The following is a 14,937-nucleotide window of genomic DNA, read 5'->3' as shown; positions in this document are numbered from 1 at the left end:
GCTATTCCTTCTATCTGTTTCCATGCCTGAATTATCATGTAGCGTTCTCTTCTCCTTTCTAGACTATATAATTTTAAGGATTGCAGTCTTTCCCAGTAGTCAAGATCCTTAACTTCTTCTATTCTAGCTGTATTTGTGCAATATCCTTTTGATAGTGTGGGTACCATATCATATTGCAATATTCAAGTGGACTATGAACATACGTTTTATAAAGCATAATCATGTGTTCATCTTTTCTTGTTTTGAAGTGCCGTAACAACATTCCCATTTTTGTTTTACATTTTGCCAATATAATTGCTATTTGATCATTGCATAACATGTTCCTATTCAACATCACACCAAGGTCTTTGACTGCTTCCTTATTTGTGATTGTCCCATTATTAGGTCCCTTATATGCATATATACTATATAGAGAGAGAAAGAGAGAATGAAAATGGCCAGGCTCCGAAAAGATTCTTCGGGAATGGAGAAAATAAAACGAGGGGGTGGGGGGTGGGGGGAATCAAATACCCTTTCCCTAGTCCCCCCCACCCTCCAATCCCTCATAACACGCCCCCCCTACATCCCCCGGCCCCCGGGCCAGCCTGAGAGCCAAGCCCTGATAAGATCGGTTGCTGGAGATGAAAAGAAAAAAGAGAAGAAGAAGAAGAGATGAGGAGAAGGTCTATCCAATGATGCATTTGCCCTCCTGCAGGTTTGTTCACAGGTACATGCAGTTGCAATCACGCTGATAGCGAGAAGAGAGAGCTTTCAGTGACACGATTTCTCTCTCAAGTCCAGAATGATATAACAAGACAATGAAGTTTCAAAGCTATGTAACAGTTATTTCATTAAAAAATTAATAATCTTGAAAAAAAAATCTTGATTATTCAAGGAATTTTTAGCCGAAATAAAAGTTTCTATCTGCTCCATTTCTCCGAGTATTACATTATGTAAAATCCATTTTTACATTTAGTGACCTAATTCCTGGAAAGCTGGGAATTCCTGTCCGCTATCCAATATAAAACAAGTTTCTTCAGCACAGTCGAGTTTTCAGTACGGCGTAAATAGATTTATCTTTTATGTCGTCTCGATATAAGGCTGGATGGGATCTCCGTGTTCCCAACGATTTGCAGCGCTCCCACCAAGCGCGGCAGATCACCAGGGACACAGAGATCCTAGACGAAGACATCGACCACCTACGCCTCCGACAGGTGAACGCACTCCCTGTCCTCCGACGGAAACAGTCGTTGGAGGACCTAGGAAACTGTTCTCCCTATCATTGTCAGCTGAAGAGCAAGGCACGTCCCTAGGATTATCCTTCAGCTGCCTGCCACTTCAGGCAGTGCGTTTTTCGAGCAGGACTCCTGAGGTCTGATGTCTGGCATACTCTCATGGATGAGTTAAGTTGTGTTAATCCTAGCCAGTTGGGGGAGTTCCCCTGTCTCGTCAGGGGGATGGGCTGGGAGAAGGGAGGTTGAAGTAAGATGAATTCTAGGGACGCACTTTGCCATTCTCCCTACCACTGTCAGGAGAATGGCAAAGCGCATCCATGGGATTCATTCTTCAACCTCCCTTCTCTCAGCCCATCCCCCTGACGAGATGGGGGATCTCTCCCTACTGGCTGGGAGTAAGACAACTCGTCCATGTGAGTATGACCTATGAGGTGAAAGGGACATCAGCCATCTCTGCCTCTGATAGGTGAAAGCATGTGCCATCCCCTAAGAAAAGCTGTTGTTGGAGACCCTTCTTCATAGCACTGTCAGGAGAATGGCAAAATGCATCCTTAGAATTAAACTTTTCTCGACCTCCCTTCCCTCAGCCCATCACCCTGAAAAGACGGGGGATCTCCCCCAGCTGGCTGGGAGTAACACAACTCGAAAAACGCCCTGCCTGAAGTAGCAGCCAGCTGAAGGGCCATCCCAGGGACTAGCCTTGCTGTTCTACTGATGGTGGTAGGGAGAAGAAGGGTCAGCAGAGACAGTTTCTATTGGAGGATGCCACGGGCTTTCACCTATGAGGCGGAGATAGCCGATGTCTCCATCAAGGATCTCCATGTTCCCAACGATCGGCAGCACTCCCACCAAGTGTGGCAGATCGCCAGGAACACAGAGATCCCAGATGGAGACATCGACCACATACCCCTTTGCCAGGTGAAGGCCCTCACCGTCCTCCAACAGAAATTGTCACTGGAGGACCCAGTAAACCATTCTTCTCCCTACCACCATCAACAGAATGGCAAGTCACATCCCAGGGATGACCCTTCAGCTTCACGCTACTTCAGGCAGGGCCTTTTTTGAGCAGGACTCCTGAGGTCTGGCAAACTCTCTTGTTACTCCCAGCCAGTTGGGGGAGATCCCCCTTCTTGTCAGGGTGATGGGCTGGGAGAAAGAGGTTGAAAAAAGTTTAATTCTCAGGAAGTACTTTGCCATTCTCTTGACAGTGCTATGGAGATAAAGGGTCTCCAGCAACAGTTTCTCTTAGAGGACGGCACGGGCTTTCACCTGTCAGAGGCAGAGATAGCTGATGTCCCCTCCACCTCATAGGTGGAAGACGTGCCGTCCTCCAACAGAAACTGTCGCTGGAGACCCTTCTCCCTACCACTGTCAGGAGAATCCATGGGACTCATTCTTCAACCTCCCTTCTCCCAGCCCATCCCTCTGACGAGATGGGGGATCTCTCCCTTCTGGGTGGGAGTAAGACAACTCACCCATGAGAGTATGGCCAATCGCCGAAGCAGCTGATTGGCTGATAGCAGGTCTCAGGAGTCCTCTTCCAACCACGTCCTGCCTGAAATAGTGGGCAGCTGAAGGGCCATCCTAGGGACGTGGCTTGCTCTTCAGCTGACAAGGGTAGGGAGAAGAACAGTGTCCTGGGTCTTCCAGTGACTGTTTCCTTCTGAGGACAGCGAAGACCTTCACCTGCCGGAGGTGTAGGTGGTTGATGTCTCCGTCCGGGATCTTTGTGTGCAGATCATTGGGAACACAGAGATCCCAGACAGAGATGTCAGCCATCTCCGCCTCTGATAGGTGAAGGCCCTTGCAATCATCCAACAGAAACTATTGCTGGAGACCCTTCTCCCAGCCCATCCCTCTAATGAGATGGAGGATCTTTCCCTACTGGCTGAGAGTAAGACAACTCATCCAAGAGAGTATGGCCGAGCACCAAAGGAGCTGATTGGACTACACCTGGTCTCAGGAGTCCTCTTCAAACCACGTCCTGCCTGAAGTAGTGGGCAGCTGAAGGGCCATCCTAGGGACGTGCCTTGCTCTTCAGCTGAAAAGGGTAGTGAGAAGAACGGTGTCCTGGGTCCTCCAGTGACTGTTTCAGTCAGAGGACAGTGAAGGCCTTCACCTGTCGGAGGTGTAGGTGATTGGTGTCTCTGTCTGGGATCTCTGTGTTCCCAACGATCTGCAGCGCTCCCACCAAGCATGGCAAATCGCCAGGAACACGGAGATCCCAGACGGAGGCATCGACCATCTACGCCTCCGACAGGTGAAGGCCCTCCCTGTCTTCCGACGGAAACAGTCGCTGGAGGACCCAGGACACCGTTCTTCTCCCTACCCTTGTCAGCTGAGGAGCAAGTCACGTCCCTAGGATGGCCCTTCAGCTGCCTGCTACTTCAGGCAGGACGTGATTTGAAGAGGACTCCTGAGACCTGGTATCAACCAATCAGCTCCTTTGGCGCTCGGCCACACTCTCTTGGATGAATTGTCTTACTCTTAGCCAGTAGGGAGAGATCCTCCATCTCATTAGAGGGATGGACAGGGAGAAGGGTCTCCAGCGATAGTTTATGTTGGATGATTGCAAGGGCCTTCACCTATCAGAGGCAGAGATGGCTGATGTCTCTGTCTGGGGTCTCTGTGTTCCCAACGATCTGCAGCGCTCCCACCAAGCGCGGCAAATCGCCAGGAACACGGAGATCCCGGATGGAGACATCGACCACCTACGCCTCTGACAGGTGAAGGTCTTCGTTGTCCTCTGACGGAAACAGTCGCTGGAGGACCCAGGACACCGTTCTTCTCCCTACCCTTGTCAGCTGAGGAGCAAGCCACGTCCCTAGGATGGCCCTTCAGCTGCCCGCTACTTCAGGCAGTACATGGTTTGAAGAGGACTCCTGAGAACTGGTATCAGCTAATCAGCTCCTTCGGTGCTCGGCCATACTCTCTTGGATGAGTTGTCTTACTCCCAGCCAGTAGGGAGAGGTCCCCCATCTTGTCAGAGGGATGGGCTGGGAGAAGGGAGGCTGAATGATGCAGAACTGAAATTTATCAGAGAGAAGTTTGTTGTTTCTGAACCAGGCTAGAGTTTGAATCCCTCTGGAGACAATATATATGTATGTATATATTTATATGTGTGTGTTTGTATGTATGGGGTGTCTGGTATGTGTGTGTATGTATGTGTTAGTATATATATATAGATACACACTGGGGGGAGTGTGTATATATATATGTGTGTATGCATGTGTTTGTACATATATATATACACACCGGGGGGAGTGTGTATATATATATGTGTGTATTATGTGTACATATATACACACACTGGGGGAGTGTGTATATATATGTGTGTATGTATGTGTGTGTACATATATAGACACACTGGGGGGAGTGTGCATATATATGTGTATTATGTGTGTTTGTGTGTGTGTACATAGCCATATGTTTGTGTATGTGGTGATGTGGTATATACATACAGATATATATTACTCCAGAGTGGATGTCCTATCTTCATCTTGGTGCCTAGTTCTCTTGGGGCAAGCCTTTTCCTACTAGGTGATCTTGTTGAAGGCAGCCACCATTTCCTGTAGGCGAGCTCCCACTCTCCCCATTTGTTTGTCATGTTGTTTTGCCTCTTCCTTACCCTTTCTGATTTCCAAGTCCTTCTTCTTTAGGTCGTTCCTAAGAACCTCTACTTCCTTCTTACACTGAACAAGCTTGTCGTCTTCAGTGTTTTTCTCTTCTAATTTGCTTCGAAGTTCATCAACTTCTCTCTGTTTATCAGTAACTAGTTTCTCAATCCTCTGAATATTGATGGAAAGCTCCTTGAGCGCTCCTTCTGCAGCTATCTGTCGTTCCTCAGCCTCAGCAGCCAGCTGTTTCAGATGGCTATTTTCCATCTCGACGCATTCCAGCTTCTTGTTGAGATTGTCCCGCTGGGCTATGCCTTCCTCCAGCAAGTTGTTTTTCTGCTGAACTTCCTTGCATAGGCAGGTAATCTCCTTTTCCTTCTCGGAGGTCTTGTTTTCGTAGGCATCCACCATTTCCTGGAACTGAGACCTCATGAACTCCAATTGGTGGATCTGTTCCGTCATTTTCTCAATCTCTTCTTCTTCTTTCCTCAAGTTACAACAGACAAGCTCCTCTAAGTCGTTCTGGTTCTTTTCTAATTCCTTTAGAAGAAGTTCTATTTCCTGTTGGCATTCCTGGAGATTTTCCTCCCTCAGAGCGATTAGTATCCGAAGATCTTGTGCTTCTTTCAAGTTGTCTTCTCTTTCTCGCTTGAAATGCTCTATTTCCTTTTCCTTCTCTTTTATGACTTCTTCTAGATTGTCTTTTTCCTCCTGATATCCCTCCATCTTTAGTAACTTCTGCTCGAGATCCAGTATCTGACTCTGCTTACTCTTAAGATGGCTCATATTTTCTTCCAGCTGGTTGACAAGTTCTGCCTTTTGACTCCTTAACGTCTCGACTTCAGTTTTCAGTTCACTTATAAAGAGTTCAGATTTGGCAAGATTCTGAACTAGCATTGCCTCTGAAGTCAGGAGTCCATCTCTTTCTTTATTTCTGTCTTTTATTTCTCCTCCAAGTTCTTCAACTTTTCGCTGCAAGTCAAAGATAACTTTCTTGTCCCTTTCTATGAGGCCAGTCATTTCCACCAGAGCCACCTGTTTTGCCTCATATTCCTTTCTGAGACATTCAATTTCCATTTCATATGGGACAAGCTTGTTTATATATTTCTCTTTATCCTCCAGTTCCTTCCTCAATTGTTCAAGTTCCTGCTCACAACAGACAAGCTTGTTCACATCCTTCCTTGATTGTTCGACCTCCCTTTCGTATTGGACAAGCTTGCTCAGATCCTTTTGTCTGTCCTCTAATTCCTTTCTTAAAATTTCAACTTCCATCTCACATTGGACAAGCTTGTTCACTTCCTCGTTCCTCTCCTGCAATTTCTTCTGGAGGTTTTCAATATGTTGTTCGCAGGCAAGGAGATTTTGTTCATTTCTCCTGTTTTGACTCTCAAGTGCATCAAAATCTCGCGCTTTGGACTCCAGCATCCCAATCTCTTTCTGCAGCTCGTCGAGTAACTTGCGGTAGTCCTCTAACTGTTCTTCTTTCAGGGCGTTGTTTTTTGTCATCTCTTCAATCTGTCTCTCCTTCTCACAGAGAGTTTCCTCCTTCGCCCTGTTAGTGACTTCTAGACTTTGAATGTGGCGTTTCACTTCGCTAAGTTCGGTTTTCATCGCCACATTCATGTCCTCCAGACCTTGAATTTGGCGTTTCTTCTCGGTAAGGTCGGTTTTCATCGCCAAATTCCTGCCTTCCAGACATTCAATATGGCGATTCTTCTGACTAAGTTCCTTTCCTTGAGCCACATTGATGTTTTCAAGATCTTGAATGTGGCGTTTATTCTCGAAAAGGTCTTTTTCCAGCGTCAAGTTCAATTCCTTCAGGTGTACAATTTGCTTTCGATATTCATCCAAAGCTTTTTCGTTGTCCTGAGCTTCCTTCCGCAGTTTTTGGTTTTCGGAACCGAAAGTTTCAACCTTCCTCTCGGCTTCCTGGATCTTCACGTCGGTTTCGTCTGCCAAGTCCAAGAGATCCTGAATGTGTCGGACCTCTTTGTCAACTTCGTCGTTCGTTATCAATCCGTTACAGTCTTTTTTTATTTTGCTTCGAATGATTTCATGAAGGTTGTGATTCCTCCTGTGGGCAGCCTCCAGCTCTCGCTGCAACCCGTCCACTTTGTCCTGGTTTAGAGTGAGTTCCTTGTTATTACGTCTCTTCTGCATCAATTTGTTGAACACAAAAGCAGGAAGAGCGCTAAATATAAGCAATAAAATCATGACTCCGCAAATTAAATGAGCCATGCCAGCATCAAATACAATATTAACTGTACCAATCATTGTTCAGTAGTATTTGTATAGTTTCCCACCACGCTGTCACTACGATTAGTTTTCAAATATGCCCTGTGATCCACACCGTCTTCGAGATTTGCGAGGCTGCAGCAGACGGAGCTGAAAACTGCTGGAGTCTTGAAGATTCCTCAGGAAGACGTTGTAATCCAATGGGCGTTTCTCCAGTAGCAGTACTTCAGGAGCTTAAGATGACTTCTAAGGATCCTGGATTCCTGAAGACTTCCTCAAGAAGACGTTTTAATCCAATGGGGGTTTCTCCAGTCCAGTAACGATTCCGAAGACAGACTGGATTTCTCCAGACGCTTCCCACAGACTCGCACATTTCTCAGATAACAGACACTACAGGCTGACTTCCTGGTCCATCTAATGAGGGAGAAAAGATGGAAATGTTCTATAAAAGACGTAAAATTCATATTAAATCCAGAGTTAATTGAAATTTTACACATCATATGTTATAGATTCTTGAAGTTTAATGTTGCAATACAGCAAATCTACCAATTTTCTATTCTCATTTAAGGGAGTGGGCATTTAAGGAACAGGGCATTTGCAGGAGTGGCCATTTAAGGAACAGGGCATTTAAGGAACGGGGTATTTAAGGAACGGGGTATTTAACGTAATATCTTGTTCTTCGGCTGTCTTGGGTTTTCGAGGTCTTTGTGTGAATAATTTTTTTCAATTTTTGATGCTCGATTCTCAGTAGATAAAGGTATAAAGCCTCTATATATGAATGTACACATATATTGTACACATATATGAAAGATTTGTGAACTTTTCAAGTCTTTATATTAATATTATTATGTTTTTGTTTGATTCTTAATTCGTAAAGTTAGGATGTGCACACGAGCTCGCACGCATGTTATTTTCTTTTATTTATTCTCAAAGTTATGAAAGTCTTTATATACGGAAGTTCACGCATGCTCGAGAGAGAGAGAGAGAGAGAGAGATAAAACTATTTTATGATAAATTTATTGTCCTATTTTTAGCCGATTTTTAAAATGATTCCTTAAAGACAAATCAATGTTTAAAAAATCTTAAAAGTTTCGTATATGAATTGAAATGTGATTTAAAATTTTTTATGTTATATTCGTTGATTTCTTAAATGATTTTTGTTTTTGAACCAAAAATCACTTTTTCAGGCTATTCCTAAATTGATTTTTGATACAAAAACGGACAAAATAAAGGAGGTAAAAACTCAAAAATATTGTGCATAAAATTTATATATTTCCAAAATGATTTTATGTTACATTTATTGTCCGAATTTTAGGTTACTTTTGAAATAATTTTTAAAACAAAATAAGTTATTAAAATCTGGCCAAAATTATTAAAAATATTGGATTCAAATTAAATCTTTTATAAACTGCTTTTAATTCCAAGTTCCTTCTCCGATTTTTAGCCAATTTTCTAAATGAATTTTGAAGGAAAAATCATCCATCAAAAAGAGGAATGACTTTCAAACAAAAATGTTAAAATAATTATTCTTTTTTGATTGTCCACTCTTTTTGGGAGAATGAATGTAGCATAAAACGTTTTAAGAAATATTTCAGTTTTTACACAGTATTTTTTTGAAATTTTCTTATCTTTTTGATGACTGATTTTTGTTTCAAAAATCACTGAAAAATCGGTTAAAATTTTCTTATGTTTTTGATGACAGTTTTCTATTTCAAAAATAATTTTTAAAAGTATTTTAATTTTTGTACAATATGTTTTAGAGTTTGTTCCTATTTTTGATAGATGATTTTTGTTTCAAAAATCATTCAGAAAATTGGCTAAAATAATACAATGTATTTAAAATTGAAATCAGTTAAAAAATTCATTTGAATTCACTAACTTTGATAGCTTTTCCCTCTTTTTGATGACTGATTTTTATTTTAAAAATTATTTTAAAAATCGCCCAGAAATAGAACGTAAAATGTTTTAAAAATGCATCTATGAATATGCGCAAGATATTATTGAGTATATTTCCTTTTTTATTTTGGGTATTTTTTGTTTCAAAAATCAATATAAAAATTCGATAAAAAAAAAAAGGGGGGGGGGGGGGAAACGGAATAAATACAGTATTTTAAGAATTTTCGCCCTTATTTCGATAACTGATTTTTATTTAAAAATAATTTAATAAAAATATGAAAATGAATATAACATTAAAATTTAGACAAAAGCTAAAATAATTTATTAAAAAGATGCCAGAAAACAAAAATATTGTATATAAATTCAAATAAGGTTTTTAATTTAATTTTTTTTACTCTTTTTATCTTTCAACTTAAAATCACCTTAACCACCTGAAAAAATTTAGCTTTTAGCTAAAGCCCGTGCTGGCATAAGGTCAGCTTAATCTTCAACAACAACAACAACAAGCACTCGAATGCCAACGGCTACACCACGTTGAAAGCACCGCTTCTCGTCCGATCAGCGAAGTTAAGCAACGTTGGGTCTGGTCAGTACTTGGATGGGTGACCGCCTGGGAAAACCAGATGCTGTTGGCGTCTAGATTTATACAGCGAGAAAGCCGTCATCAGAAAAATAGAGAAGACTCTCTACAAGATTAATAGTGCTGAAGCAGCAATAATTTTTAACAAAACATGTCCACGAGAGGGTCTCCTTCCGAAATAATAATAATAATAATAATAATAATGATAATAATAATAATAATAACCAGAAATAAAAATATTTTTAACACCGAGCTGTATTCATCAAATAAATGAAAAAACAAACCAAATCGTCAGACTTGATTATAATTCACTTATATCACCAATTTTAACATCAAAGTTAAATGAGGATCAAAATTGGAATATGAGTATACATTCGCTCATTTGCCAGAAGAGTGTCTTAACTCAAAAATTGCTATATTTCGGGGGAAGCACTCCAAAGTTGAAATTCTCTATATTTTGTTCATTTATATTTAGATGATTCTTTTACTGGGCTGTTTTAATGACAAATACAAATAAGAAGTTTTTACCACAATATGGAATAAAGAACAGGCTATCTGCTGGTATCAATAGCTCAAAACACATTTTTTGAGTAGTGTCACTCTTCTGGCAAATGAGCGATGGTCCGACTGACAGTTCTACTTTTTACACGTGGACGTTCACCCTTCTAACAGTCGTGGGGGTGAACTGACAGGTATTACTGTCCCTTTTATCCAGGTATTACTGGGGTAACTATCCCTTTGATCCAGGTATTATTGTAGTGACTGTCCCGTTTATCCAGTGTTGTGTGGTGACACTCCCTTTTATCCAGGTATTACTGTGGTGACAACGACGAAACACCACTCGAAGTAGACTCATGAAGTTATAATCCAAGAAGAGGAATCCAATGATGAAGAGTCACTTGATTTGAATGTATAGTAAACAAGAGCTCTGTTCAACCTTATGTTGCTACTTGTCAACTGAATCATACGCTATTTTTATTTGAAATTGACACTGTTTCAGCTATTTCTACATTAAAGTATGATGATTTCAAGAAGTTAAATTGTACATAACTGAACTGTAGAACTAAATTGCAGGGTTATAACCAAGTGCCAATCAAAGTATTTGGGAAGGTCAAAGTTTCAAATTTTCAATACAAACAGCAAAATCTTTCAGACGTTGAATTCACAATTGTTGGGTCAGACTCCCCAAATAACTTGATTTGTAGGAATTTAATAGATAAGTGTAATATAATTAATGTCCATCAGTTAAATATAAAAGATTTTGTGGAAAACTATAATGTAGATAGTTTGAAAGCTATTAAGAACTGTCAAGCCCGATTGTATCCTAAAGTTGGTCATGTTCCTGTTTTTCAGAAGGTCCGCACGGTGTCACTGACGTTACGCAGTGAGGTTGAGAGTGCGCGGCAAGAGCTTGAAAAAAATATTATAGAAAGAGTAGAATTCTCAAATTATGCCTCACCGATTGTTACTGTCACGAAGCAGAATGGATCCCTTAGGGTTTGTGGGGATTTTCGTAAATTAAATGAAATTCCCAATAACTAATATGTCAAAATTAATTTCCAATATGTCTGGAATTAAGTATTATACCAGACTTGATCTCAAGAATACTTATTTGCAAATGGAAGTTGCTCCAGAAAACCGTAAATATTTGGTAATTAGCACATATTTCGGTCTATATAGATATTTGCGGTTACCATTTGGTATCCATTCTGCTCTTGCAATATTTCAGAAGTTCATTTCCCAATTGTTAGCTTCTTATGATTTTGCTTATCCATATCTGGATGATATTGTTATAGGTGTAGACTCACCAGCTGAACATGATAAACGTGCAACCAGCAAGAGAGAAGAGCCCCATTAACTATCCTTGTTTTCAGTCTGTTTCTTTGTTTAGTTTTAAAGAGGTTAACGTTACTGAAAACTCGTTCGCATTTGGCATTAGAGTGCGGCAAGCAAAGAGCAGTTAGAGCAAAATTGGCTAGGTCTGAAAAACTAGGCTCTTTCTGGGACACTTCTCTCCAGAACTTATCAGGTGACTCATTAACGAGATGTTTAAGTTCATGTTGCGATATGGGAAACATTCTCCATTGATCATCCAGCTTTTGAAGTAGTGAGTGGTCATCTGGGGGTACAATCAGAGGAAGCTCAGATGCAAGAGGGAATAAGGAAGGGATTCTTTCTCTGAATTCTGATGAGAGAGCATTTTTTGGACAGACAGTTTAACTTTGACAGGACACCATCATTGAAATTATACCTCTTCTTTATTTCTGTGCATGCCACTACAGGGAAACTTCTACAATCTGAAAAAAACTCCTGCTGTTGAGCTTTATTTCCCTGTATGGAGGTTTTTTTTTAATCTCTGCATAACTTTAACTCCGAAGAACATTTGGCTGTCACTAAGATGCCTGTCATGTCTTTCTGAATTTACAGTATTTAGATCAGATTTCATTATATAAATGAGAGAAGGAGGACTCTGAATAGCATGGACACTTTATCATAGAGAACTGTTATTACTGCTTTATCTGACGGGAAAAAATTTGTTGAACTCAGTCAACTTTGGAAGAACCCAGTCAAGGAACATGAAATACTTCATGAAAGGATCACGAAGGGAGTTGATAATCAACTCTGTTGCTAATAGTTTCTCAGCGAGCCACTTCTCCGAAAAAAATAGCTTTAGTGCCTCCCACTGTTCCAATAGCCTTTGAACCACGTTACAATTGGAGACAAGCGTCGGCAAGCCATGTACAGACTCTGAAATATATAAGTATATATAATATTCTATATATATAATATATAATATAATATATATATATCTATACTTATATTATATATATATATATATATATATATATATATATATATATATATATATATATATATATATATATATCATATATATATATATATATATATATATATATATTACAAATTAGCCTGTTTCATGGAGGAGTTCACAGACCACTTATATTTGTAATTATATACTTATCAACACATTAGAATTATCGTACAAACCGTGCGATAATGGAAAATGCTATCGTACATCGTACCAAGGCCGTTTTTATCGTACATGTACGATAATTATCGTACGTGTGGCAACATTGCTGACTTCCCTTCTGGTACTCCTGGAATCTCTACAAATGCCATTGCTCACAATTTCTTTGACAATAATTATCTAAATTTACGATAACAGAAGAAATATTGCATTTTCTTGTACAGATCAATGTTTTTGGCTTAATGAGTTACGTTTATCAATTACCCTGTAATTACGAAAGTAAGAGGAATTTTGACGAAATATTTCGTATACGTATTCTCCATTGCCATACGAAGTTCCATATTTTTTCATGACTGCATTTTTCGCCTTATACCCCCATATATAAGGATACCGGCCTGCCCCCTTAAGGTATCTTGACCATATAACTGAGAAAGCAATTCACAAAGGAAACAATAAAATAAAAATTCCACAACTGGACAGGATTAACACAGTGACCCAGACTCTCGGAAAATCTAATCCTTTTGCATTTACTTACCCAAACACCTTAGCCAAATCCCTGATTAACGTCCAACAAAAGACATCCCCCAAGGACACAGATGTTTACGAAATCCCATGCCTGGACTGTGACCAATCTTACATCGGATTTACAGGAAAATCACCTCCCCAGAGATTAATACAACATAAACGGTCAGTTAGGTAAGGACAACAGAACTCAGCTATTTTCAACCATATGAATGAACATAACCACAGAATAAACTGGAATTTGTCACATATAATTAATAGCAGCAACTGCCAGTACAAGAGTCAGATGATGGAATCGGCCTTGATTAAACAGAGACAGGTAATGAACATCTCAAAGGGCACATGGGATTCAGATGTCACTGATAAAATTTTCCGTCAACCAACGCTTAAGACGATTAAAGGAAGATTATCAGTGAGAATGACCTAAATTGGCTTACCTGTGGATGGATTTCTTGGTATAAATACCACCTTTTCTGTTACTTTTCTCATTCATCTACCTGAAGAGGGAGACAGCAGTCTCTGAAATATAGTATTTTCTCTATATTTTGGCGCTTTTATTAGCTCCTTTTATTATATATATCTATATATATTATAATTATATATATATATATGCTGTTATATATATAGATATGTATTACGCAGCAGATAGCAACACTGTCTTTATGAACTTTCGGAGATTGCGACATCATAACCACAGAGGACGAGAGATCAGAACAAAAAGAAAAAACTACTCAGGCATAAGGCCGATATTACTGAGGAAGGAGGAATTTCTAAAAGCTGGACATATGACTTTAGTAAATGCACGATGTCAGAAATTTTGCGCAAACGGATTGAAAATGCAAGCTTGCTCCAAGGGTTTCCAACTTCTACCACAATTAGGCACGGTGTTTATCTGCAAATAGATAGGACACTGGCATAAGGGGTGGGGGGCACACGAGGGAGAACGTTACACACTATTTTCTTTCAATCAAAAAGGCCACTTATGGGGAGAATGAAATGACTGGGAATTTACACAAAAAGAACTATTTCGTTGCTTGAATTTACTAGGGGGATGCTCACTAGTATCACAGGAGTGAGTAATCACAGAATGGAACCCAGATGGTGGGGGGGATGAGAAGCTAAACAAGTTGCCTTGGAAAAAAAAGGAAATGAAATACAGACAAAGGTAAAACAATTCCCTGGCTGAATTGGAATTACTCTCACAGTACCTGGATCCTGGGGAGGGGGGGTGAGGGGCTTGAACGTAGTCTTTTCCTTGATGTTTCCATGCACTATGGACTTTTAAAATATACTTGGGACTTCCCAGAAGAGAGCAGGGGGGAAGCAGAAAAGGGGAGAAGGTGGTGTCTGCAGGGCGCAGGTGAGGAGATCTGACCTCTCTTAGGTCTGGTATGCTTCTGAGAACGAGCCGCTGGCCTCTGATCCTTTTAAGTCCTCGTCTCTGTAGGGGGTAATTCCGACAACCAATGGGAGAAGAGATAGCTTTTTTGAGATAATGGATGCTTAAGTTCAAAGGGGCAATTTGCATATAGACAAAGATGCATGAAACTGGTAAAAGACTTTTACTTTCCTTGGTTCTGGCATAAAATCTTGAACAATATATATATATATATATATATATATATATATATATATATATATATATATACACACACACACACACACATATATATACATATATATTAATGTCTTTGTAGTAAGCTTAAACTTTCATTTTTGTACCTATATGATGAAAACTAACTATTCATATACTACATGTCAGATATCGAGGGATATTGGTCCCCACAGAAATACCTCAGGGCTTAGGTAAACTGCTCTCATTCTACCAGCCAATGGGCGGTCGTTTACGAAGACGCTTAGCCAAAACTCCAAGTTTTCAGCCAA

The 14,937-nt window shown here is 40.1% G+C and overlaps 1 protein-coding gene and 1 non-coding gene across 2 annotated transcripts; one reads left to right on the top strand and one right to left on the bottom strand.

Moving 5' to 3' along the window:
• Nucleotides 1-4,750: 4,750 nt before the first annotated feature.
• LOC135205260 (synaptonemal complex protein 1-like) lies at nucleotides 4,751-7,105 on the bottom strand. Its single transcript, XM_064235610.1, has one exon. The coding sequence runs from the start codon at nucleotides 7,103-7,105 to the stop codon at nucleotides 4,751-4,753; it is 2,355 nt and encodes a 784-aa protein (XP_064091680.1).
• A 2,373-nt stretch (nucleotides 7,106-9,478) lies between these two features.
• On the top strand, nucleotides 9,479-9,597 carry LOC135205373 (5S ribosomal RNA). Its single transcript, XR_010312523.1, has one exon. It is a non-coding gene; the product is annotated as a 5S ribosomal RNA (ribosomal RNA).
• The last annotated feature ends 5,340 nt before the right edge of the window (nucleotides 9,598-14,937 follow it).

Source organism: Macrobrachium nipponense, chromosome 49 (genome assembly GCF_015104395.2).
Source record: "Macrobrachium nipponense isolate FS-2020 chromosome 49, ASM1510439v2, whole genome shotgun sequence".
Lineage (NCBI taxonomy): Eukaryota > Metazoa > Arthropoda > Malacostraca > Decapoda > Palaemonidae > Macrobrachium > Macrobrachium nipponense.
The sequence above is the reverse complement of the archived record's forward strand: the minus strand, read 5'-3'. Positions and strand labels throughout refer to the sequence as shown.